Here is a 25,721-nt window from a genome sequence, read left to right as displayed (position 1 = left end):
ACCAAAGTAAGCACCGTTCCTTCCTAGTCATAATCGCATGAAAACATTGCAGTCAGTATACACATATACGACTTGTATACTTAGAGTGGTCTGAGATGTTGAATGATAATATAGAAGTCAGGGTCATAGTAGCGAAACTCAAAAGGGATGATTAAAAAAATAAAAGCACAATTTACAAAGATATCCCAAGATTAACAGAAACCAACACAGGATGATGTAGTGTTTGCTGGGCTGCAACGTGGGAGGTCATTAACACCATTAGGCCTAAAAGGAGATGAGAGGAAACAGTTCCTAGAATAGAGAGTGCTGCCAGTCCCAAACCACAACCAGTAGGAAGAGGAAAAGGAATAAATTCTTCAACTCCTCTCTCCCCACCCTCTAATTTCCTATCGGCTGAAACAAAGCCAAAGCCAAAAGAGCATGGTTCAAGACTGCAGAGGATAGCTTCTAGGGACACACACATGGGTGGTGAAGAACAGCAAATGCATCCACCGGAGGTATCATCATCACTTCGTATGTGAAGCATCGTTACTAACTTCTACTGAAATTAGTTGAAAACTTATAGCTATAAAATAATATTCTGTGTAACAGAAGAGTAACTGGAAGATAATAAATACTTGCAAAATGTTTGCTGAATAAAGAAAACTCAGACTGAACTGTAAGCACAATACTAAAGTTAGGTGACTATGGCGCACCTGGGTGGCTCAGTTAGTTAAGCAGGTGCCTTCAGTTCAGGCCAAATCCTGGGGTCCTGCGATGGAGCCCTGTGTCTGGCTCCTCATTCAGCAGGGAGTCTTCTCCTCCCCCTGCTTGTGCTCTCTCAATCTCTCTCTCAAATAAGTAAATACTTTTTTAAAAATAAATAAAAAATAAAGTAAGGTGACTAGAACTGATTCTTTCTTAAACTCCTAGCAATTTACAAGCTACCTACTACAGTAGGCTGCCGCTGAAGCTTTACTTATTAGATATTTGGATGAATACATGGATGCCTGGATGGGCGGGTGGATTTATAGATGTCTCATAAAATTTTACACGCATAACCTTGAATGTTATCTAGTCCAGCCCCTTCGGTTTGCAGATGAGGAAATGGGAGTTTCAAATTGCTTACAGTGCAGTACAGAATTAGAACCCAAATCACAGGACTCTAGGCTGTTCTGACTAAAGCGTGCCATCTCGGGGAGCCCCGGTGGTTCTGTCGTTAAGTGTTCAGCTCAGGTCATGATCCCAGTGTCCAAAGATCGAGTCCCACATCGGGCTCCCTGCTCAGCGGGAAGCCTGCTTCTCCCTCTCCCACTCCCCTTCCTTTGCTCCCTCTCTCTTGCTGTGTCTGTCAAATAAATAAATAAAATCTCTAAAGAAATAATAAAACATGCCATCTCAAGCTTACCATTTAGAACTTGCTGCGGTCACATCAAACTCAACTACTGATGACACACGCACACACACATACTCTTAGAGCGAGAGCCACCGTCCACAGGGGCCCGCGTCCCAGCCTCGCTTCTGAAGGAATCCTGGGGAGTCCACTAGTCTCTGTGCAACCCACGGGAGCAGTGAACTCGCATCTACGCCAGTACTCGAGACTTAGAAAGCTTCATGACACCCTAAAGTGACACTTAAGTTTCACTCTCCAATCCAAAATATATACACTCGCCTTAATATTATTCGGTTCGATCTTTATCTTACTTTCTATGAAAGTACAGTAAGAATAAGCTAAACCACGCCAGGTTATAAGTAAGTTTACCCTTTCCCCAAATATATGATTTTCCATTTTACAGACCTTAAAGTGCCGACTGATGAAAAAGTATTCATTTCTCACTCCTAATTCACGTTTTAATTCTTACACGAAGAACCCGCAGCCGGACGTTTCCAGACACCCTTGCTACCGGCGAGGCTCGATCCTCGGCCACGTCCGCGCGTGGCGCCCGCGGTTTCACGCTCGCGGGGTGCTCGGGTCTGCATGTCGCTGCGGCCTGCTCGCCCGTGCGGACGCGGACGCAAACGTCGTCCGGTCCCGCTACTTTCCGGTCCTCCTTTAGTGTCTTCGGGGCAACGCATTCGTGACGTCAGACGTACTAACTGGGTAAAATACCAAAAAGCCTGTTTTTGCGGCCAGAAGCCACGTCGTAAGTATCGCCGGAGGTAATTCCTGACAGACGGTCCGGAACGGCCCCGTGACCGGTGCACGGCCCCTCGGCTTGCGGGCGGCAGAGGCGGGGCGCGCACCACCCGCTGCTCCTCCCTGAGGAACATCCCGTTCGTGGCACCAGAGACGCGTCCTGAGGAAACGCGAACTTTCCCGCCGCGCAGGCGGCCTCGAAGGAAGTCCCGCTCGGCGGGCTCTTCGGGGCCCGAGAACCGCAGCGCACTGAGGGGTTAGGGTTGGGTCAGGCCCCAGCCCCTGCTTGCGTCCGCGCGCGGCGGCAGGACAGGACGGGTAGGAGACCACCGCCAGGCCCACCGCGTCCTCCTGAGGCGGCGCGCGCTTCCGGGGAGCCTCCGTGGCCGCCCCGTCCGCCGCGACGGCCGACGCCGGGAGCGCACGTCACAGCGGGACGCACGGGGGCCCGAGCGCGGCACGCGTCCCCGAAGCCTTCCGCGCCCAGCGGTGTGCGGTGGCCCCGACGCCCGGCGTCGCAGCGGAGGCACCGCGGGCTGGCGACGCCGCTCGCCCCGCAAGGCTCGTCTTCTGCGCTCGGACACCGACGGGCACAGCAGAGAGAAACGGCCGCGCGGCGGGATTCCAGCCCGGCGCAAGGTGTCGCGGACGTCCGCACGCAGCCCCTCCTCACAGGGCCCTGGAAGGAGAGGGCCGGGCGGCACGAGCGGGCACAGACGGATACTGAAGATCCCCCGCGGGCGGGCGGGCGGGCGGGCGTCTTTCGCGCTGGCAGCCACCGGGGGCCTGAGCTCCGCACCGTCGGAGGGCGCGCGGGCCGGGTAGGCGCGGGCGATGGCGCAGGCGCAACCGTCGGGGAACGGCGCAGCCTGGCGTCGCCGAGTCCACCGCCAGGGGGCGACCACCGCACGCCGCGCAGGCTCTGGGAGGGAGGGAAATGGGGCTGGGGGAGCGAGGGGGGAGCGGGGGTCCGGTCTGGGGGTGCGACCCTTACCTCCAGGTAGTACAGGTCCACGGTCGTGATCTGCGAGTCGAGGAAGTCCTCGTAGGTGCTGAACTGGGTGACGATGTTGTCCACGGAGCCGACGCCGTCGTCCCGATCCATCGCAACCCGGCCGCGGGGCGTCCCTAACGACGGAGGCGCGGCGGCCGGTGCGCAGCGGCCCCCGCGCGGTCTCTGCCCCGCCCGGAGCCGCCGCGCAGCCGCGTGCGCTAGTCCCGCCCCCGCGCTCGTCCCCGAGTCTCCCCTCCGCCGCCCGGTGACGCCGTCTCCAATGGCCGCTCCGAACGGCGCCCGCGGCCTCGAACGTGCGGAAGCGGGAGCCCTTGGGAGGTGCGGCCTGCGTCCGAGCGCGGGACGAGGACCCGGCGGGACGCGCGGACCGAGCGCAGACAGAGCGAACGCGGGCGCCGCGACCTCGCTCCGAAACGGCGTCCTGCGGCGGGAATGCCCCGGTGAGCGCCCCGGCTCCTGAGGGGGTTTCTGCGGGGAGCGCCCTGCGGAGCGAAGTCGTCGGAGGTAATCTCGTGTCCGAACCCGAGAACGGAGTAATGACTCGTTACGTCCTTCTGAAAGATGTATCCGAAAGGCTAATTATTGCTACTATTTGGATATGAGGAGGAAGGTATGAATTTCCCAAATTGAAGGAATTCAATGAAAATATCTTTGAAGACCTCTTTTGGCCCCAAGTGCTTGTTTTTAAACTTTTTTATTTTTAAAACGGATTTAAAGTAATCAACACGACAGCTGGCAAACCTTTTTAGAACTCAGATTTTAATATTTTACAGATATTCGGAAATTAAGATAGTGCAATACTGAGCCTGTGGTAGTTGCTCTACGGCTTGAGTTGCTTTTGAAGATTTTCAGATGAGCTAAAAAAAATTTAATGAAAACATCTGGTAAGATACTTGGCGGTCAGTTAGCTTCCCCAATTTAAAAAGGTCATCTCAAAAATGGAAGTGTCACAGTGTACAAATTTTAAGTGATACAGACACAACAATCTCAAGATTTCACTGACTTATTTTTTAATTAATGAAAATATCTTGAAATATTTTAAAAGGCATTTTGGACTTCTTTTAATGCAATTTAATCATTGAATTCAGAAGAACAGAAAGGATAGGGAAATCCTAAACACTCAAAATACGAAAGCAACAACAACAAAAAGGGACACCTGGCTGGCTCGGTCAGTAGAGCACGCAACTCTTGATCTCCGGGCGGTGGGTAGAACCCCCATGTTGGGTGGAGCCTATCTAAAAAAAAAAAAAAAAAAAAAAAAAAAAAAACACAAAACAGCAATAATAATAATATCTACTGAACCCTCCCTGCATGCCAAGTACTGTCATAAGTGCCACAGATTGGTTACATCCTTAACTAGTAATTGTGCTACCATTAACAATCACCAACAACTTTACATCATCTAATATCTAAGATGTTCTAACATACAAGGGACATAAGTCTCAATATTCTTTATTATCAATAGAGATAGAGAATAGAGAAGTAACTCCTTGAAGTCACTCCTGAAAGAAGCATTATTCTGTGTGAACTGAGCACAGCAAAGGCTTAGAAAAGTCTCAGCCACTTACTATATGCAGAAAATACAAGTATTTGCTGTAGTATAGTATTTATTAAGACTACCATGTGCCAGCTCTGTTCTAAATGCTTTCTGTGCATTATCTTGTTTAATCATGACAACAAATCCACTAGGAAAGTAGCATTAGCATTATTCGCAATATAGAGACAGAGTGAATCCAAACAGATTGGTGGAGATCTTAAAGATAAAAATAGCAACACAACTTATTACTCCTGATTGCTCACAAAGGAAAGCCCAGGTGAATAGAGTTTGAAGAGCCACGTGGAATTAATTATGGAAGTTGGATTTTTTTGTTGTTATTGTTGGTTTATTAGAAAAAATATCAGATTGTTCAAGCGAGTATAGACAGTATAAATAACAGGAGGAAAGGATGTATATTCCAAGATGGGGAGGCAAGAAACATTAGGTTCTGTGTAGGGGAAAGCTGCACATTGTTTTAATGTTGTGAGGGGGCAGTTAAGAAGAGTAGAGAAAAAGAAGCTTCCTGAAGGAAGAAACTTATTAGGAATGCTTTGAATAGTAGGTTGAAGGGTTTGAAAAGTTAGTAATCGTGTCCTTGAATATTGTAGGATACAATAGGGGGCGCCTGGGTGGCTCAGTTGGTTAGGCATCTGCCTTGGGCTGAGGTCATGATCCTGAGGTCCTGGGATTAGCCCAGCATAGGGTTCCCTTCTCAGTGGGAAGCCTGCTTCTCCCTCTCCCACTCCCCCTGCTTGTGTTCCCTCTCTCTCGTTGTGTCTCTCTGTGCCAAGTAAATGGATAGAATCTTTAAAAAAAATTTTTTTTAAGTTACCATTAAAAAAAAAACACAGTAAGATACAATAAAAATGGCTTTGAGTGATGATCAGTCACTACTGAAAGTCGTATCTTACTGTCAGAGCCTCCGCGGTGCCTCTGTTTGTGTTTACATTGGCTTTGAGGTCCTCCTCCATCAAGATGTCATCACTTTCAAGAAACAGTAAAGCATCTAGAAAATCTTGGGTTTGTTAAACTATAGCACTTTGATTATAAGGACCTGTATTTTAGTAAAATGCAGGGTCATTGCTTATGTGTCATACTATTATGATCTATTGTGATGGTGCATTTTCAGTGGAAAAACCTCATTAAATTTATTATTTGGTAAACAACTCTTTGATGAAGTCATCTCTAAGGCATCTGAATTTTAACAATTATGTAAATATTTTCAGTCAATGAGTCTAGCTGTGTCTTCTAACTCAAAAAGGGTGATTTTGAACAAATCGGTTTCTCTATGAATATTTAAAGAGAAAAAGAAAAGTTATAAGTTTATAAAGTTATAAAGTTAAAGTTATAAAGTTATAAACTTATAAAGTTATAAGACTTGTTCCTCACAGAGAGGCTTAAATTACTGTAGGCCTAATTCAATTGTGTTTTGCTTAACTTTCAGTTTAAGTTCAAAAGCCCTTTTTGACTCGTGCCTGAGAAAAAGACTGACAGAGAAATTAATGAGCTTCAGCAAGTCCCTATTTACAACTGTGAAGTCTTTGTTATGATTGGGACAATATTTTGGATAACATACATCCCTACTTAAAAGTCCAGGATTTTTGAAGATTGAAATCTGGAATTTAGCACCAAATCCTAGAAATTCCATTCCTTGCAAAAGGACCAGCAAGGATTATGTATATTCCCAGCAAAATTCCAAAATGTAAAAGAGAATAAATATGTGCTATATAAGAATAACAAAATATATGCCATATTTAGCTTAGTTCTGAGTAAAAACAAAGCAAAGCAAAAAGCAAGGTAAAAACAAAGTTCATAAGAATGTAGGCAAAATCTAAGCCTAAGTGTCTCCTTAAAATAAATAGTCTTTGGTACTGTAGTTACCTGGTGGTAGTACACAAGAGAATTTCAAGTTAAACCCTACACTTTTCTATATCCAGATGCTCAGCAATATACCATGATGTCTGAGGAAGTGAATAGGAGGGCGCCTGGGTAGCTAAGTCAGGTAAGTGTCTACCTTCTGCTCAGATCATGATTCCAGGGTTCTGGAATCAAATCCCCCATTGGGCTCTGCACTCGGTGGGAAGTCTCCTTCTCCTTTTCCCTCTGCTGGGTACGTGCTCGCTCGCTCTCTCTCTCTGTCGAATAAATAAATAAAATCTTTTTTTTTTTTTAAGTGAATAGGAAACATACTTCTGGTATGTTGACAAGTTCAGAAGGGGAATGGCTGGTTTACTATGCTTATGAGATGCTCAACACTCTGAGTAAGAACTTTTGGCTCGGTTAAGATGGACTTAACACATTACCATTATCATAAGAAGGAAAAACATATGCTTGCTCTAATAAGATAAGAGATTTGTGTCTGATGTTGCCCAAGTGCTTACTAAATTTCTATGGACTGCAGATGAGGACTATTGCTTACTCTCAGCCAAGGAGAGCTCTCTTGTGCTTTGTAATAATGATGACATTGAATGAATTTAAGATATTTCTTGTGATGAGATCACTGGACTTCGACACTGTCTCAGTTACTCTAGAGTGCTGGAGCTCTGGTTCCACGGCTTCTGTCTGGAGACACAATGTGTACGTGCCCCCTATGTCCTGAGTTTTCTCCCCTCTTGGCTATCACAGCACATAACAGGAAGGATCCAAAAGACCAGAAAACAAGAATGGGGTTTCTGGGGGTTAGCAGCTGATAAGAGTTGAGAAGTACTACTGCACGATGGGGTGGAGATGATAGATACATAGCTACAACCATCTCTTTGGAACAGAAGGAAACTTGGACTCTCAATGGCTCAGTAACGTTTTTCTAACAATTTCACTGAAAATTCCCTCAACTTGTTTGTCTACATGGATATGGGGCTCTACCCTAAAATATTACTTCTCTTGAGTCACCAAACACTCTTAGAAAACATCACGTGGAAATAGATGGCCCCACTATCCATGTAAAGCTTGGGTACTCACCAACTGGGTGAGTACTGGGTTCTCACCACTGCCCCCCAGTCTTACTGTGTTCTCTCCCTTCGGTTCACTCTGATTTTCCTCAGTGAATTTTCCTGTTTTCTTTTCTCCCTTTAATCCTATATCTTCCTGTCTACAAAACATATCATCTTAACTTCTCCACAAATGAAGTAAAACTCATCAGATTAGATATTCTTTAGTCAAATATACAGGCTTACACATCAATTCTTTTCGTCTTCCCTTTTGTTTCAAAGGAAGAGATTTACCTCCTCTCAGACCTTTGTTCTACACTCTCTCTTTCTGCCTTCCCAGCATGTCTTATTTTGTTTATCCACTCTTATCATGAATGTATCTCTCTTCCCCTTTTTCTTCTCTCAAAATCTCTCCATCTGCCTCCACCTTTCCCCCATATTAAAAACCAAGCCAAAAAAAAAAAAAAAGGTAACAACAACAAGCAAATGAACTTAAAAGCAAACCTCTCAACTTCACAGCCCACTTCAGCAGTAGGCCCTGCCACCTTTCACAGCAAAGCTTCATGAAAGAGTTAGCTATAATCACTCACTCTCCCTTTCTTTCCAACCACTTTCTGCCCAATGCATTTCACCAAGTTTTACACACTGCCCCACAAACTTTTTACCAAATTCAGTTATGATCTCCTTGCCATTAAGCGTCAGTAGCTTTTTTTTTTTTTTTTTTCCGTCCTCCTACTACTTGACTCTCAGGAGCTTTAGGTCCTGTGACCACTCCCTTTTCAAAACTCTCTCCATTAGTTTCCCTCACATTACTTAGCCCTGAGACCGTTGGTTGGTTGGTTGGTTGGTTGGTTTTCCATTGGCTTTTTTGTTTGTTTATTTTTTTGGTCTTTTTTATTGGCTCCTTTTCCCTAAGCTAGTTTTTGAAATTGGGAGAATCTCAGGCTGCTGTTCTGGAGGCCTTTTTTTGCCTCTTCACTCTTTCACTTTGAGACCACATCCATATGCATTAACTTTACGTATGTCCTACATGCATACTGTTCCCAAGTCTGTATGACTAGCCAGGTTACCCTCCGAAGCTCCAGACCAAACATCCAACTTCCTACCAGACACCACTGGATATATAAAGTGTATAAAATTTGGCTCGTTTCTCTTACCCTGCCTCCTAATCTTGCTCCTACCCCAGGGTTCCCACTCTCAACATACAGCCTCCTTTATTTTGGTGATTCATGGCCGAAGCCTGGAAGACAGGACCCTTGCCTCTCCTTCACCCCCGAAACAGCCTGTTATTTCAGTCTCCCAAGTACAACTCCTGTAGACTTCAATTTCTCTCCCATCTCATTCCCACTGCTTTCTAGCCTAAGCCAGAGACTAATACTCACCCTCCGGAAATAGCCTCTTTTCTGGTTTCCTTGTCCCCCACTGGCTCCATTCTACTCTTGCCAGTATAATCATAGTGATTGTTTAAAAACATTGATCTGATTTCATCACATTCCTCTGACAACCTCCACTGACTTCCCTTTGCCCTTAGAATAATGTGGCTTACAGGCCTTTCACATTCTGACTCTCCTCTGACACCCTCCATCTTACACGTGACATGTTCCAACCACACTGGATTATTTTCAGTTTTTAAAGAAGCCACCATTTCTTTTTGGCACGGATCTTTAAACATTGCTACATCTACCTGGAACACTCTTTCAAGGTACACATTCTTTTTAACTATGAGTTCCATCGTATCGATCGAAGTCCTGAGATCTAGTAGATGATCTTCTGTTACATATCCCCAGAGCAGTTTCTACTCCCCTCACTATTATGAACATCTCACACGTGATAAACTATTTGCAAAATGCCTCCTGTATGCTTTACTCATTCATTTTTGGAAACTATTAGTGTGAGGAATATAAAAAACTTAAACTTTAGGGGCGCCTGGGTGGCTCAGTGGGTTAAGCCGCTGCCTTCGGCTCAGGTCGTGGTCTCAGGGTCCTGGGATCGAGCCCCGCATTGGGCTCTCTGCTCAGCAGGGAGCCTGCTTCCTCCTCTCTCTCTGCCTGCCTCTCTGCCTGCTTGTGCTCTCTCTCTCTGTCAAATAAACAAATAAAAATCTTTAAAAAAAAAAAAAAAAAACTTTAGCACCCAAGTTTTGGGAAGGTCCTTCACAATACAAATGCAATAGCACAAGACAAAATGGTATTTTTGAAGCAGTATGTAAATCCAGAGCAGCTAAAAATCACTTTTACCTGGGAGATCCAATTAAAAATTAAAGTATAACACAGACTTTGTAAGTAAATTTGAACTACTGAGATAGGGATATGGGGCTGTAAATAAAAGTCCATGTGAATGAGTCACATGTGCCAAAGTTTCAAGGCGAGAAAATGAAGATTTGGGGTGCCTGGGTGGCTCATTTGTTAAGCAGCTCCCTTTGGCTTGGGTCATGATCCCAGAGTCCTGGGGTTGAGCCCAGCATCCAGCTACCTGCTCAGAGGGAAGCCTGCCTATCCCTCTCCCACTCCCCTTGCTTGTGTTCCTTCTCTTGCTGTCTCTCTCTCTCTCTGTCAAATAAAATCTTTAAAAAAAAAAAAAAAAAGAAGGAAGGAAAGAAGAAAGAAAAGAAATTGCAGATTTGTTCAAGTAAATTTGATTATAATTCAAAATATGTGTAAGAGTGGAGAAAATAGTATGCTAAGTTAGAAGCTGACCATGGGGTGATTTGTGAACTTAATAAACTTCAACCGTGTTCTCCATGTAAAGGAGAGTCAGAAGAAGTGTTTGGATAATCAGATGTGATAATCAGAATGTGATATCAGAAGTGATAATCAGAACTGTACTTTAGAAAGATTATCCTAACAGCACCAAATGATTGGAGGGGTGGCAGAAAGACCTCTTAGATCTAAAAGAGAAGAAGGAAGGGGAATCTGAATTGGAGAGTAAGTATAGGGAAGACAGATTCAAGAAACCTGGTGGCGGGGGGGTCGGTAAGGAATTCTACAGAGAAGCAACTGACTTCAAATTTAATACACTTTACACCTGAGTAAGATTCAGAGAACTTTCACTTAAGGTCTAACTTTCTACCTGCTCAAAATAAGAACTACATCAATGTTGTTGGTTTTTTATGGTAACTTGTTGGTACTTAATAAATTCAAATAATGAGGCACTGATGTGAAGATAAGTAAATTTAGATGGATTTTCAGAAGAAAATATAAAGTGACATCCTTAAAACCCCAGATATAAGGTGGAAACAGGCTGTCTCTCTGAGGAATATATTTAGCCCCTCTAAAATACACAGTGACCTCTACAGAATTCCTAAGAGGAGAGGCTTGATCTATTTTAAAACACCATCTTCTTTCTAGCCTCTGAGGACAATGTCAGAGCTCATGAGATATTCAAGTGTTTTTGCAGCCGCAGTAATAACACAACCCCAGTTACAACTGAGCTAATACAGAAAGGGGCGCAGGGGGAAGGGACGATCACTCTCGGCTTCAGTAGCCTCTCCAGAAGAAGCATTAAAGGAAGGAATGCCAATTCCATTAAGAGCTAATTAACTCATTGTACTTGGCTCTGCTTCTCTAGGATATCAAACATTCTCTGACTACAGATAAATTAAGCGCAATAATCACAATAAAAGACATATTGATCCATCTCTCCCATTAGCTCTTACTTGCCAAAGCAAAGGTGAAACTGACTGACCCAGCAGTAATTTCCCATAACACAGTCAGGCTCTGTGCTAGGTAGGCCCTGAAAACACAGTGAGAAATAAAACCTGGTCCTTTTCGTCTTCAAAGATATTAAAATTTAGGGATGAGACAAGAGCCCCAGAGGGCCTGGACTTAGTTGGTTGAGTAAAAGAAACAGAGATGAACTAAGCAGATTTGGGGAAACAACTTTGTAAATAAATGACGAAAAAAAATTCATAGAAATCATAAACATGTTTACAAGGTACGAAGTAGAATAAGAGTGGAAAAAAGATTATTCCATGTGTGAAAAACAGACTTAACAGAAAGAATTCAAACATGTTATATTTTAAGAAATCAGAACATAATTTTGTCTTCTCTAAAAGAATGGGGTATTCCCTCTCTCTCTGTGCCTGCCTCTCTGCCTACTTGTGATCTCTGTCAAATAAATAAATAAAATATTTTAAATAAATAAATAAAGTAAGTTTGGATGATCTCTGTGATCACATCTTCAAAATTCTGTGATGTTCTCTTGTAACATTCACAATCATTACGAGTTGGGTGTAACCTGAAGACGTTTCCAAGAAGAGAGGGAAACAGTAGAATTGTTACCCTCTAATGCACTTTGCTAGGAAAAAAACACCTGTTGTACTAAATTATTTGACGACCACAGATATCAACATGCTTGGCAAAACTAGCATATGGCCACGGTGTGTCTGATCTCTTATTCAAACAAACGTCTGTTTTACATTTTTTTTCCTGTTCAAAATTGTCACCTTCCCTCTCTCTCTCCCACCCCATTAATCTCCCTTCTCATCTACCGGCCCAGGACATCCATCTCCGCAAGCAGTTTCACTTTTAAATATAAAAACAGGTACGATGGATATTATTTTTAGGAAAATTCAGACATCACTGAAGCTCACCTTAGCCAAATAATCTGAACATTAAATTTTTACTACCTTAGAATCTAATTTTGAAGAAAAATTAAAAGCTTTTCTAAATGGGCAATACCACCATTTGCCAAAAAGAGGTTAACATTAGTCAAAGGAATTTTTTAAATGTCGATTTCAATAACCAAGAGTAAATATTTCTGATGTTTCAGCAGTTCTTTAAACGCACACTTATTTAATGGATTTAACACAAATGTGTTACTTGTGTGAGCATATTAAAGCGTCCCTAGGCGTTGTCTTTTCTAGGAAGACCTCATTAACATTTTTTATCAGACTTTTTTTACCTTTCTCTTAAAACTTCCCGTTTTCCATGTCCATTGAGACTATCTACTAGCCTCTGAATATTCAAATACACAATTACTAGCCCACATCTTTCTTATTTTTCAGAATTGTGGCTGTTCTCAGAATTTCAAATTTCTTTGAGAACAGATTTCTCCTGGGGCACATCACTGCTAATGTCTCTGATTTGTGTTCTAGAACATTGAGACAGAGGAGGTGATGGGAGCAACATAGCTGGAATGGCTGTGAGTCTGTGATAAAATAAAGTCTTAATAACAACCGAGACTTGAAAACGTGGCTCAGTATGTGTGCTTAGTTAGCCACAACCGAATGAGTGCATCAATCCTAACTTAGGCCTCTGGTTCTGATACCATGCATAATGAACCATGCTTCTTAATTGCTCCCCTTTCCATTTGCTATTTAGTTTATGAGTCAATTACTGTATTTGGAAGGTTTTTATAAAGGACTGGTAATAAAAATCGATTGCAAAGTATTCTGAAAACCTCTCCGGCTAACTACACTGGAGAGAAAAACTGGTTTTTACTTTCTGTTCCTTCATAACGTTTCCCAGTAGAATATTTATTACAGAAAGAGTGACATGTAGCATATAGTAAATTCCTAAATTTTCTTCAACTGTAGGTTAAAAATATTATCCTTTACTTCAATTAAAAATCCAGGATTTACCATCAAGCATTACTACACGGGCAGCTATCAAAAACAAGAAGACTGTTGGCAATCATTTTGGTTAAACTAAATCACTCCAAGTTTCCAAATAATTAGTAATACACAGGGGGCAATCTAATTTTTAATTTAAAAGAGACTAACAATAACCCATGTAATTTCAAAATAAAATTTAAACTCCTACTGATTTCTGGAAGTTTGGCCTGCATAATTATTTAAGAAATACTATTTTCGTAAGATACTTGCACACTTTCTATTATAGACCTATATAATTTATCGACCATTATAGTTACATGATCACATAGCTGATTTGTTCCTTCACGTGTTAATCAACCTTAATTAATAGCTTTTTTATGCTAATGCAAGTTTTATTTAGGTCTTTGAATACTAATAGAAAAAATTAGGTAAGCCTTCCGTTAGGTCAAGAAAAACTAAGACCGTTTTCCTGAGAAGCCGACATATGATAATGTAGCACTGACCCAGATTTCAGAGAATCGAGGTCTTGTTATGTGTATTTCATTGGGAACCAGGGTCAAATCCTGTAACTCCTTGTATCTTATTCTACTGAGAGACGTTGGTAATAAATTACAGCTTCCTTCAGTCATAGTTACATACTGAAGTTAATTGAGAGAAACAAGCTACATGAAACAGAAACCGTGTTTTCCACTTTTCATTTTAAGCCCTGAGCTCCTACATCCGTGAGGGCTTTAACCGCGACATCGGATGACAACTGTTTCCAGTCATTGTTGAGGTTCTCAGTCCAGAACCAATTGCCCTTTATTTATACACTGTGTTCCAACCAGTTCTGCCCTTTCTTTTTTTTTTTTTTTTTTAAGATTTTATTTATTTATTTGACAGAGAGAGATGGATCACAAGTAGGCAGAGGCAGGCAGAGAGAGGAGGAAACAGGCTTCCTGCTGAGCAGAGAGCCCGATGTGGGGCTTGATCCCAGGACCCTGGGATCATGACCTGAGCCAAAGGCAGAGGCTTTAACCCACTGAGCCACCCAGGCGCCCCAGTTCTGCCCTAATACTGATGACATTTGTCATTCTTCACTTCATAATCTGACTTTGCCTTTCTGCCAGATACCTTCCCCTACTTCTCCAGTATGACCTTGACCGTGGCTTCTGGCCTGGATTTTTCTATGCTGCTGCTTTCCCGAATAATGAATTTAGCCCAACCTCCTGTGGGTGGCGCTCCTGCCCGAGTCTCCCCAGACGAAAAGCAGGAGCCAAGGGCTGCCACTTTGTTTGCCAGCAGTGCCCTCAAGGAATAGCTTTAACCCACTGGCAAAGGCCATAAGGTGGTGGTTGGGAAGGGCTTTAGGCCTGCCAGACAAAAAATCCCCCACAGCCTACGTGAGATCCCAGCCAGGGATCATTAGTGTTGCTCCTTAAAATAACTTTGTTTTTAGAATCGGTGTCCTCCTAGCCCCCACGCCTACCTTTTCCTATTGAAATTATTGTTTTCTTACATGATTATTGAGAACTCAAGGTTTCTTAAGATTTCAACGACTGTGTTATAGCAGAGCGGACGGTGCTTGGTAAGCCAGATTTTTGTGTTTCTTGTAATCTGTCTCCCTTTTATTCTGTTTTAGTACTGAGAAAGAAGTAGGATTTATGAAAGTTTTCTTCTCACCAATAACAAGGGATTGTACACACACCAGAGAAGAATGGCCCAGGACTGATGGTAACAGAAGTCATGGAAACCAACCAGAATAAGCAAACTCCAGAGGGACACAGGGAACAGTATCAAGACTGATCGTCACCAGGTGATTAGAATTCCTAAAACCTAGGATGCACTGAGTTTTTGTTTCAGGGTGGAGCAGTAGTTTTTAACAGGATTAACCCTTTTGTTGCCTGGGAAAAAAGAGCACATTAATAGGTAAATGGATCATCAAAGATACATTGAATTAATTAAGCAAGTTACTTAGCATAGCACTTTCTGGAACCAAAGGAGACCTAACCATGCTGATTTGGGGTAGGGAGGGATGAGGTGCACAGAAGGAGAGGGCCCAGTCCAGGTAGATAGCCCGTGGCAGTGGAAGGACTAAGAACAGCCAATAATAAACCTGGGCATATGTTGGGAAGAAATCACCAGTATGACCAAGAGATGAATAAAGAAAGGGCAGAGGAGATCTTAACCAAGTTGACCATTTGGCAGGGTTTACAGTTAATTTTTTCTGCAAGTGTGTGTTTCTTGCCCAACAGAGAAAGCAACCATGGAAATGTACACAGAGGAGAATGTCTTATAAAGAATAGTTACAGTCCCAGGCCCACAGCCTCAAAATTTTCATGGCCTGGAGTCCACTCTCCCTTCATCCTCCCATTTCTGATGCACACATTGTGGACACACCAGCCTGAAGGCTTAATCTGGCTCTGACCCCAGCCTGACCACCCCATACACCTGCAGGGTGGAGGCTCTGTTAATGGGAAATTCTGGAATCCCAGGTAGCTAAAAGGAAAGGATCCAGGTCTGGGTGGACAGGTTCTTTTGGCCGCTTAAGTCCTCAAATTGGGAGGGGCAGAGCAAGAAACGGCAGGTACCCTTAAAAGTAAGGAGCCTAGGTTCCTCGTCTCCACCCCCCGCCCCCACCACCGCCACTGGTGACATTACAGGAGTGCTGCATACACATGGGCACAGTGTTCATTTAGAGTGACTTTCAATTTGGTTCAAAACCTGTATGAGACTTTATTAACACCATTAAGAAAAATAGGGACCATCTCAGCGAATGAGAAAGTGTTGTATTAAGTGTATAGATAGTGGTAAAAATTGTGATTTTTTTGGAAGAAAAAGGTCAAATGTGTTAACCTCTGCTCTCTGGATCATAGAATAATCAAGCTTATAGCCTAAAGATCATGTTTCATTCTATAGATGAAGAAAGTGAAATCGAAAGAGTTTAGGCATCTAAACAGTATCTTGCACATAGTATCAGCTTATAACTATTTATTGAAGGACGGAATTATTACCCCAAACCAGAGGATGTGAGAGACCCAGAAGACTCCTGATTTCCTGGTCATTTGTTTGGCGGTACTCATCCCCATGTTTTCCCTAGCTGTATTCAACAACGCATTAAGACATAATCATAGTCCTATAGGTCTGAAAGCCGGTATGCGAAGGGAGGGGAAAAACAAAAAGACTCCCCTCTCAATCACAGAAATGTGTCTTTGTGCATTTGTAGATATGGAAACTCTAATGCCAATTCTTTGTAGGGGTATAACAAAATGACCCTGGCAAAAATGAAGCCATTCAAACCATCTGTGTAAAAGGATATTAGTAGTAGAAGTATTATAGTTTCTTTAGCCCAGATACCCAAAAAGAAAGATACTGAAGGATATTCAAGTGTACCTAAAAATCCTTTGTTCTAGAGAATTACTAGACACAAATATGGCCTACTACAACATCCTAGGTATCTCAGCAAATGGCCTGTGCTGATTTTATTTTACAGTATCCAATATTTTATCTAAACACAGTAGTTACTTGAGACAGAGGACTGGATTCAGTAAGTCTTTTATTAACAGTTCATTGTTTTAAAAAGAATACAACTACAGATCTGCTAAAAGCATGGAGTCATTCTCCACCAAACCAATGTTCCAAATGTAATTCCATCTGCTTGATACTTTGACATTTTAGGTCTGGAAAAGCACAGGGTGGAAGACGGCGAAGGGCAGGGAGATTTTAGTTCAGAAGTGCAGAAAGCTCACTTAGAACAGAGCTTTAGGAAAAGAACACAAAACCACTGTGACTAATAAATTTCTCAGATTTATTAAGTAGAAAGGCTCAGAGGCAAAAAAGAGACAAGAGACAAGCACAATTGGCTCTTACACTAGCTCTTGGGGATTCTGGTGTGATGCCCTAAGATTATTTCCATAGCTGGGCAAGAGCGATAGGTTGTAAATGTATAACTCGCTGGCAGGACAATACTTTCTGAAAATAGTATTTTCAACCGAGATACCAACAACAACAACAAAATGGATATGAGGGTTACAACAACTGTTTCTAGATAGGGTGCACCTGTTTAAGAAAGAAAACTGTCTAAAGAATTTGTTCTCCAATTTCACACCCCTTGACCTTTGCAATCATTAACTTCACAATGTTAATAAGGAACAAACCAAAGTTTAAATGAATCTGTGCTTTGAAAGTATATTGGAGGTTTATTCATCCAGACCAAGTAAAGTTTCTTCAAAAAACAGTCAAAAATGTTTCCTTATTTGTTATGGATAATGGCTGGAAAATCCATATTGAAAGGGCTAGGTACTTAATATTAAGTGTGTGATTATTGCTTCAGAAATACTACTTTTGGTACCAGCTTTACTGAAGCATAATTCACACACCCTACCATTCGTAAATTTAGAGTGTATAACTCAGTGGTTTTTGGTAGATTCAGAGTTGTGCAACCAATCAACACAATCAGCTTCAGAGTATTGTATCACTCCCCAAAGAAAGTGTGTAGCCCTAGTTATCAGCCCACCCACCCAGATTCCTCCCCCGTCATCAGCAACCCCTTATTTACTGTCTGCAGATTTGCCTGTTCGGAACATTGTATATGAATGAAATCTCTTATATGTGACATTTTGTGACTGACATTTTACTTTGCATAATATTTTTATGGCCCATTTATGTTATAGCATGTATCATTACTTTATATTTCTGGCTTATTGTGTTTCCATTCATTCGTTGATGGACATTTGGGTTGTTTTGACCTGTTGGCAATTATGAATAATGCTCCTGTGAACACTGGTGCACCTCTCTTGGCATGAATGTGTTTTCATTGCTCTTGAATATGTACCTAGGAATGGAATTCTTGGGTCAAGGGGTAACTCCATGTTTACCTTTTTGAAGAACTGCCAGATTGCTTCCCAAGAGGGCTGTACCATTGGACGTTCCCACCACCTATGAAATGAGGATTCTATCTTCTTTATATCCTCATCAAGACTTGTTATTATTTGACTTTTTGATTAGAGCCACTCTGGAGAATGTGTGTATCTCGGTGTGGCTTTGAATTGCATTTCCCTGACAACTAATTGTACTGAGCATTTTTTCATGCACCTACAGGCCCTTTGTATGACTTGAGTGGAGAAATGTCTATTACCTTTTGCCCATTTATTAAATGGTTGTCTTTTTAGTATTGTAGGAGTCCTTTCTATAGTCTAAATACCATCCACTTATCAGATATATGATTTGCAAATTATGTCTCTCATTGATGAGTTGTCTTTTCACTCTTTTGATAGTGTCCTCTAAAGTACAAAAAAATTTAATTTTGGTAAATTCTATTGTGTTGTTGCTGCTTACTGTTTTCTAGTGTATCTAAGAAACCATTGTCAAATCCGTGGTCATGAAGATTTACCTCTATGCTTTCTTCTAAGAGTTTTATACTTTTAGCTTTTATACTTAGATCTTTTTTTTTAAGATTTTATTTATTTATTTGACAGACAGAGATCACAAGTAGGCAGAGAGGCAGGCAGAGAGAGAGAGGAGGAAGCAGGCTCCCTGCTGAGCAGAGAGCTCGATGTGGGGCTCGATCCCAGGACCCTGAGATCATGACCTGAGCCGAAGGCAGAGGCTTAACCCACTGAGCCACCCAGGCGCCCCTATACTTAGATCTTGAATATATTTCAAATTAATTTTCACATGCAATATTAAAGTAGTAGTCCAACTTCTTTCCTTTCAAGGTGGAAATAAAGTTGTTCTAGTGCCATTTACTGAAAAGACTCTTTTATCCACATTGAATTCAGTCTTGGACACTCATTGGAAAACAATTGACTATAGATATGTGGGTTGATTTCTAGACTTTCAATTCTGTTCTGTGCATCTATATATCTATCTTTATGCCAAAACAATGTTGTCTTGATTTCTGTTGTTTTGTAGTAAGTATTAAAATTGGGAAATATAAGCCCTCCAATTTTTTATTTTTCAAACTTGGTTTGGCTATTTGGATACTTGGTGTTTCTATATGCATCTTAAGATCAGCAAGTCAGTTTCTACAAAGAAGCCAGCTGGGACTCTGATAGGGATTGCATTGAATTTATAGATCAGTTTGTGGAGTATTGCCATCTTAACAATTTTTCCAATTCATGAACATAAGATACTTTTCTGTTTACCTTAGATCATTAGTTTCTTTTTAAAATATTTTTCAGTTTTCAGAGTATTACTTTTGCACATATTTTGTTAAATTTATTCCTTATCATTTTATTCTTTTCGATACTATTTTGAATGAAATTGGTTTAAGAATTTTTTTAATGATTTTATTTACCCATATATAGAGAGAGCACGTACAGAGGGAGGAGCAGAGTGAGAGGGAGACAGAGAATTCCAAGCAGACGCCATGCTGAGCAGGGAGCCCATTGCAGGGCTCAATCCCTCGACATCCAGATCATGACCTGAGCTGAAATCAAGAGCTGTACGCCCAACCGACAAAGCCACCCAGGCACCCTGAAATTGTTTTCTTGATTTTATTTCTGAATTTATCATTGCAAAGTTATAGTAGAATATAAGCTCTCATATATACCCACAATATATTGATTTTTATATCTTTTTTTTTAAGATGTTATTTATTTGACAGAGACACAACGAGAGAGGGAACACAAGCAGGGGGAGTGGGAGAGGGAGAAGCAGGCTTCCCTGAGCAGAGCCCAATGTGGGGCTCAATCCCGGAACCCTGGGATCAGGGCCCGAGCCAAAGGCAGACCCTTAACGACTGAGCCACCCAGGCGCCCCTGATTTTTATATCTTGATCTTGTTGCCATAACCTGGCTGAATTTTTCATTAGTTCTGATAGTTTCTTAGTATTTTTACTTAGTATTTTTACTTATCTTCGTATTTTCTATATACAAAATCATGTCATCTCAAATAGAAATCATTTTACTTTTTGGGCTACTTTTTAAAAAATAATTTACAATATTTTAGCATTAAATGAAACAGCTGAATGTATTATGTCCAGGTGTATGTAAGAACTTATATAATTATCCAGATTTTTCATTTTTGTCAAAATCCACTTTTCACTAATGGATGATTATCTCTAATAAAACATTCCTTTTCTCCTCTTTTTGTTTTCTGTTCTTCAATATAAATTGCTTGAAAAGTTGTTTCTTCTGACCACTTCTTCACAGTAACACTACTGCCTTTCTGCAAAATCAAAATGTGATACCATTTATTTTGAAAGGATTATGTTGCTTAATCACAGGGTCAGAAGTCTTTGATTCAGTAAAACAGGACAGATTTCTTTACAAAATGATTTTACACAGAAATCAAAAGTACCAAAGAGTGATGTCATATCACTGTGCAGTAAATTTGCACTAATATAAGTCAGGCAATAGAACATCTGTCCACAAAAGACCAATTAAATTTTTAATGTACGTACCCCCCATATTTCAAAATGTAAATACCTACCACTTTTCCCTTTACATGGGAAACTGCTCCCACAATCACTTTGCAACACATTGAGTAAAAAAAAAAAAAAAAAAAAAAAAAAACACAGCATCCGGCACAAGACGGATAGCAAAGCAGTAAAGATTAGTGAAGAGTGAAATAAGGGATCCTGTGGACACGGAGACTTTCGACCTGTCTTTCTACAAATTCCATCTCTCACTCACGTGTGGCTGTCTTCACTAGGAGACACTCACTAAAGGAACTCAGCTGAAGGTTAGCCTGTGTTACCACAAAGGGGACTGAGTTCAGGGCAACCCACTGACCCCAGGATGTTGCCTCCAGAACCAAGGAATATTGCAGGGAGAACAACCATGAAGTTGCCCTAAGGAAATATGATCTCTTCTGAGGAGTTTTCTCTGGAAGTTGGGAGAGAGGATGCACTTAGGGCAAGTTTAAAATCCCTCATTGGGAAGAAGTTGATGAATCTGTGACATGTCAGCACTGTGGGGACATTGTTTGTATTCTGTGCTTGTATAAAGGAAATACAATTGCAGGGAAAGTTGAAGCAAATAGTCTTCTTGTCTGGCTGGCTGTATTTCATATTTTTGACAATTACCCACTCACATATTTTTTTAAGACCGAGGTTTAACTGTTATAAAAACAGTTATTGGATGTATATGAAAATTTGGCAGAGCTGATAGCCTGCGTTATCATTAACTCATAATAAAGCATTCCACAGGAATGCTTACTTACAAGTGACTTGTCCAAACATGCCCCTATAAACTGCATTGAAATGTGGTTGATTTTAATCTCCATGAAGCACTGACGCACCCTTACCAGTACAGAGGTAGGAAAATCAATCTGGAATTGACTCCAGAGCCTTAGCTATTATCCAGAATGATCTGAATTTTAATCTTAATTAGACTTTTAGATCAATGATTTTGTGACTATGGAATACTGGGCAAATCACAAAGTCTCTCTTAACCCTGTTTTTATTTGTAATCTAAAAAGCAATAAAAAGTACTTAGTATGAAGTATTTTAAAGGATCAGATGATAAAATGCACATAGAAAAATTTAGCACAATACTTGGCATATGGTTCTCAAATAGACTTTGAATCTTTGGGGGGCAGGGAAGGGGCAGAGACAGACTCCGAAGCAGACTCCATTCCCACCAGAGAGTCCTACAAGGAGCTTGATCTCATGACCCTGAGGTCAAGATCCTAACTGAAATCAAAAGTTGGACGCCCAACCTGCTGAGCCACCCAGGTGCCACGACTTTGAATCTTATTCCAGCTCTTAGCCTAACTATCTGAAAATCTCAACAATTTATATGTCTTATACTCATATTTAATCATAATTAAGAGCTGATAAGAATACACTACAGTTTCCTCATTTATAACATATGCATTGATTCTAATAGTAACATTAATGAAACACTTCAGATTTAAAAGATAAATATATAATATAGATTATATTTTATATATACAATGTATGTCATATAGAAAGCATATATAAAACACATATATTTCACATATGTGCTATATATTATATATACTGTATAATATAGCATATGTATTTGATGCATATACCTTTTATGCATATATACATAAATGGAATTTCCCACTTTTATACATTAACTTTTAGTTTATTATCTCCTTTACTTCCAGGAGGACAGTTCTACTGGGATAGAGGACCAGCAGATAACCAACCACAGCCTACATTGAACCATATGCCCACATTAATTCAAAAGTCACTATTCTATCTAGTGTGTGTGTGTGTCTTTTTCAGAGGTAGTCGGCACACACTAGGTGAGATATGACAAGCCCAGTGTATCATCTGGAGCTCTTAGCATAGTACCTAGAAAGTCATAGGAGGTCAAAAGACTAGATAAAAGATAGGGGAAGATGACAAAGTAAATTAAAAACCTGACTAATACAAGGAAAATGTCCCACTGGATATGCTGTAAATCAGTATAAAGTATTTTACTTTATTTTGGTACACATTATTGATAATTATATACTGATACAATAGTAATTTATGCAATTTATAAAGATCTAAAGTTAGGGATGTGAGATCAAATAAGTTTATTAATAGGATTGATTTTAAAGGGTATGGAGACTCTGGCTGGGGTGTTCAAGTATTTCTCACCCTATCTCTATACTTCTAAACACCTATTGATTCATCCGTCTTTTTTTAGCTTGACATTTCTCCCACTTTAATTTGTTCATATCCAGATATGATAGAAGACAAGAGAACAGAGGATGATTGAGTGTCAGTGAGCATAAAATGGAATTTGAGGAGTCCCTTAGGTATCTAAATTCCCAAGGCTCATAGCAACCACACAAATTGTATCATAAAGGAACTCTACCTGTCAAACTTTTAATATGTATTTGAAATACTTCACAACTCATAGTTGGAGAACTCATCCTAGTATATGCCCTTTGCATCTGTCTTGCTGAATTAGAGCAGTCACCTTATTAGTATTCAATAAGATTCACAGAGGTTTCCATTTGTCTCTTTTCAAAAAAAAAGGACTAACTTTCTTTGCTTGTGGATAAACCAAATAGCCTAATTCATCTACTTAGGATCTTTTTTGTTACAGTTTTCTGTCACAGATTGTCTCCTACATAGGTGGTCTTCCTTTAACAGCATGAAATATCAATAGATTCATATATGATAGATTATACATAACATACAATACATTATATATAATAGATTATGTAATACATATAATATATACATATTATATAATATATAACATACATTATAAATATATATGAAATGGAGATCGAAAAGGAGATAAATTATAATTTTAAATGTATAAATAATATTTACCAATACTTTAAATAATTTTGCTCCCCGATACTAATATTTTAACTGAGAGCAATAGGCTTTTTTTTTAAAGATTTTATTTATTTATTTGACAGAGAGAAATCACAAGTAGACAGAGAGGCAGGCAGAGAGAGAGATGGGGGAAGCAGGCTCCCTGCTGAGCAGAGAGCCAGATGCGGGGCTCGATCCCAGGACTCGGGGCTCGATCCCAGGATGCTGGGATCATGACCTGGGCCGAAAGCAGAGGCTTTAACCCACTGAGCCACCCAGGCGCCCCAATAGGCTTTTTTTTAAACTTAGTTTAACCCTTGGTGGTACAACAACTCAAGGCTATGGCTTTAAGTTCAGTGTGTTTCAGTATAGGATTTTATTTTTGTTTGTTGTTTTTTTTTTAAAGATTTCATTTATTTATTTGACGGAGAGAGAGATCACAAGCAGGCAGAGAGGCAGGCAGAGAGAGAGGGGGAAGCAGGCTCCCTGCTGAACAGAGAGCCCGATGCAGGGCTCGATCCCAGAACCCTGGGATCATGACCTGAGCTGAAGGCAGAGACTTAACCCACTGAGCCACCCAGGCGCCCCACCAGTATAGGATTTTAAATAGCTGTTATAACTGAAAAATATTCTTCACAAGCTGCGTAGACCTAAATGAGAGAGACGCATGTAGACTCTGCTTACTGAATCACAATATCATTTTTCAATCCCATCTGCCAATTATATAAAAGATTTTTTTGAAATCCAGCATTATATCTTCATGCTCCTTGAGAACAATCAGTTACTCCTTCGTGCTAGTGAGAACATACTGTGCGTTTAACTAGAGGAGGTCTTGTTTCACCCACTCCGATACTTCCTACTTCGTGTCTAGTCCTGACCCACCTGATTACCTCCAAGGCCATGTGTCAGTGAAAGAGAAGGGAGAAGAGGTGGGTTTTCTATTGAGGTTGCAAAGGTGTGTGTGGGGGGTGCGGTATGTATATATGCGCACATGTGCATATGAATTGTACTGACACATATAGTATCAAGGTTGTTTAAAGCATATGAATGAAAACTGGCTTTATTGGTTGACCTGTGTCTCGACAAAAATAAAAGTTTACAGGAAACTCTCCAATGAGCTTTTCTGATGTAATAAGTCTTAGAGATACGTTAGAGTAAGAGGGAAAGAGGAAAGGTAGGAGGGAAGAGAGAGACAGGAAAAGAGAGGTCTTGTATCTACAGTGGAAGGACTATTTACAACATTGAAATGTAAAAAGGATAGAATACAGGAGCAATAAAGGTAGAGGCCATATCTATCTCTTTCCTAAGTACTCCATTTAGAATCCGATCCTTGTATGGTCTCCAAACCCAGCAGCTGAAACCAACCGTGATGAATGGACCGCGATAATTGTGTGATATGCTTCCTATGGTACCGCTCAGCATTGCGTACAGTCTGGAGCATCATTTATGGGAGGAAAGGAATGTGCCCTTCTCAGCTTATACGTTGGCTCCATAATAAAAAAGAATCATAAAATCAAATGTAAGCACATCTAACACTAACTAGTCAAAAATAAATAAATAAATAAATAAAAATTAAAAAGGCAGCCAGACAAGCTTCTAACTTTCTATGGCCAATTCCATTTCTTTCATCAAAACTTGATTTTAAAGATTTTTTATTTATTTGTCATAGAGAGAGAAGCGAGAGTGAGCACAGGCAGACAGAGTGGCAGGCAGAGGCAGAGGGAGAAGCAGGCTCCCCGCCAAGCAAGGAGCCCGATGTGGGACTCGATCCCAGGACGCCGGGATCATGACCTGAGCCGAAGGCAGCTGCTTAACCAACTGAGCCACCCAGGCGTCCCCAAAACTTGATTTTAAAGGTAAGTTAATAGATGGCACCGGGTGTCATTGTGATTTTTTTCAGTTGAAAGAGGTAAAGTGGACATTCTCAGTTCATAGTGTACGCATAATTCAGGCAATTTCTGCATTTCTCTTAGAGCATCCATCTTATTTATCGAAAAGGGAAAGGTTAACTTTAATAAATGAGAAAGTCAAGGGAAAAGGACTCAAGGATGGAGATCTATGGTCCATTGGATTATGTCTTCTCTTAATACTGTATAAATGTACAGATGTCTATTTTTCATTTAACGAAAGAGACTACTAGTAAAGCTTTTACTTTAGAGTTGGAAGGAAGCTTGTTGGGTGGAGCAGATAAACAAGTGGTGAGCATTTAAGTTACCGACCTAGCTGCGGACCTTGTCAGGCAAGCCAGGCGCTCCAACATGGATTTTCTCACTGGGACACCAAACTTTTTTCCATGACCTTCAGCGCCTTCCTGCCACACGGAGGACACTTACAAAGGGGCAGTGGGCTCGGTGGC

General features: G+C 41.1%; 1 protein-coding gene and 1 long non-coding RNA gene across 6 annotated transcripts in view; one reads left to right on the top strand and one right to left on the bottom strand.

The window, feature by feature from the left end:
* The window catches only part of CFAP299 (cilia and flagella associated protein 299), a 633,586-nt gene extending 630,318 nt beyond the window's left edge, over positions 1-3,268 (bottom strand). Inside the window, exon 1 of the mRNA XM_047719655.1 lies at positions 3,111-3,268. Within this exon, the coding sequence (XP_047575611.1) occupies positions 3,111-3,221 (111 nt within the window). The 5' untranslated portion in view covers positions 3,222-3,268. The remainder of the gene's footprint in view (positions 1-3,110) is intronic.
* A 91-nt stretch (positions 3,269-3,359) lies between these two features.
* On the top strand, positions 3,360-18,565 carry LOC125093907 (uncharacterized). 5 transcript variants are annotated; one of them, XR_007125369.1, is made up of 6 exons: positions 3,360-3,571; positions 3,905-4,015; positions 4,821-4,945; positions 6,606-6,670; positions 14,771-14,944; positions 17,802-18,565. It is a non-coding gene; the product is annotated as an uncharacterized LOC125093907 (long non-coding RNA). The 5 variants fall into 5 exon arrangements; XR_007125372.1 differs by adding an exon at positions 7,294-7,460 and having other exon boundaries at positions 14,771-18,565; XR_007125368.1 differs by having other exon boundaries at positions 14,771-18,565.
* Positions 18,566-25,721: the final 7,156 nt, after the last annotated feature.

Source organism: Lutra lutra, chromosome 2, assembly GCF_902655055.1.
Source record: "Lutra lutra chromosome 2, mLutLut1.2, whole genome shotgun sequence".
In the NCBI taxonomy this organism is placed as follows: Eukaryota; Metazoa; Chordata; class Mammalia; order Carnivora; family Mustelidae; genus Lutra; species Lutra lutra.
This window is presented reverse-complemented; position numbering and strand designations above follow the sequence as displayed.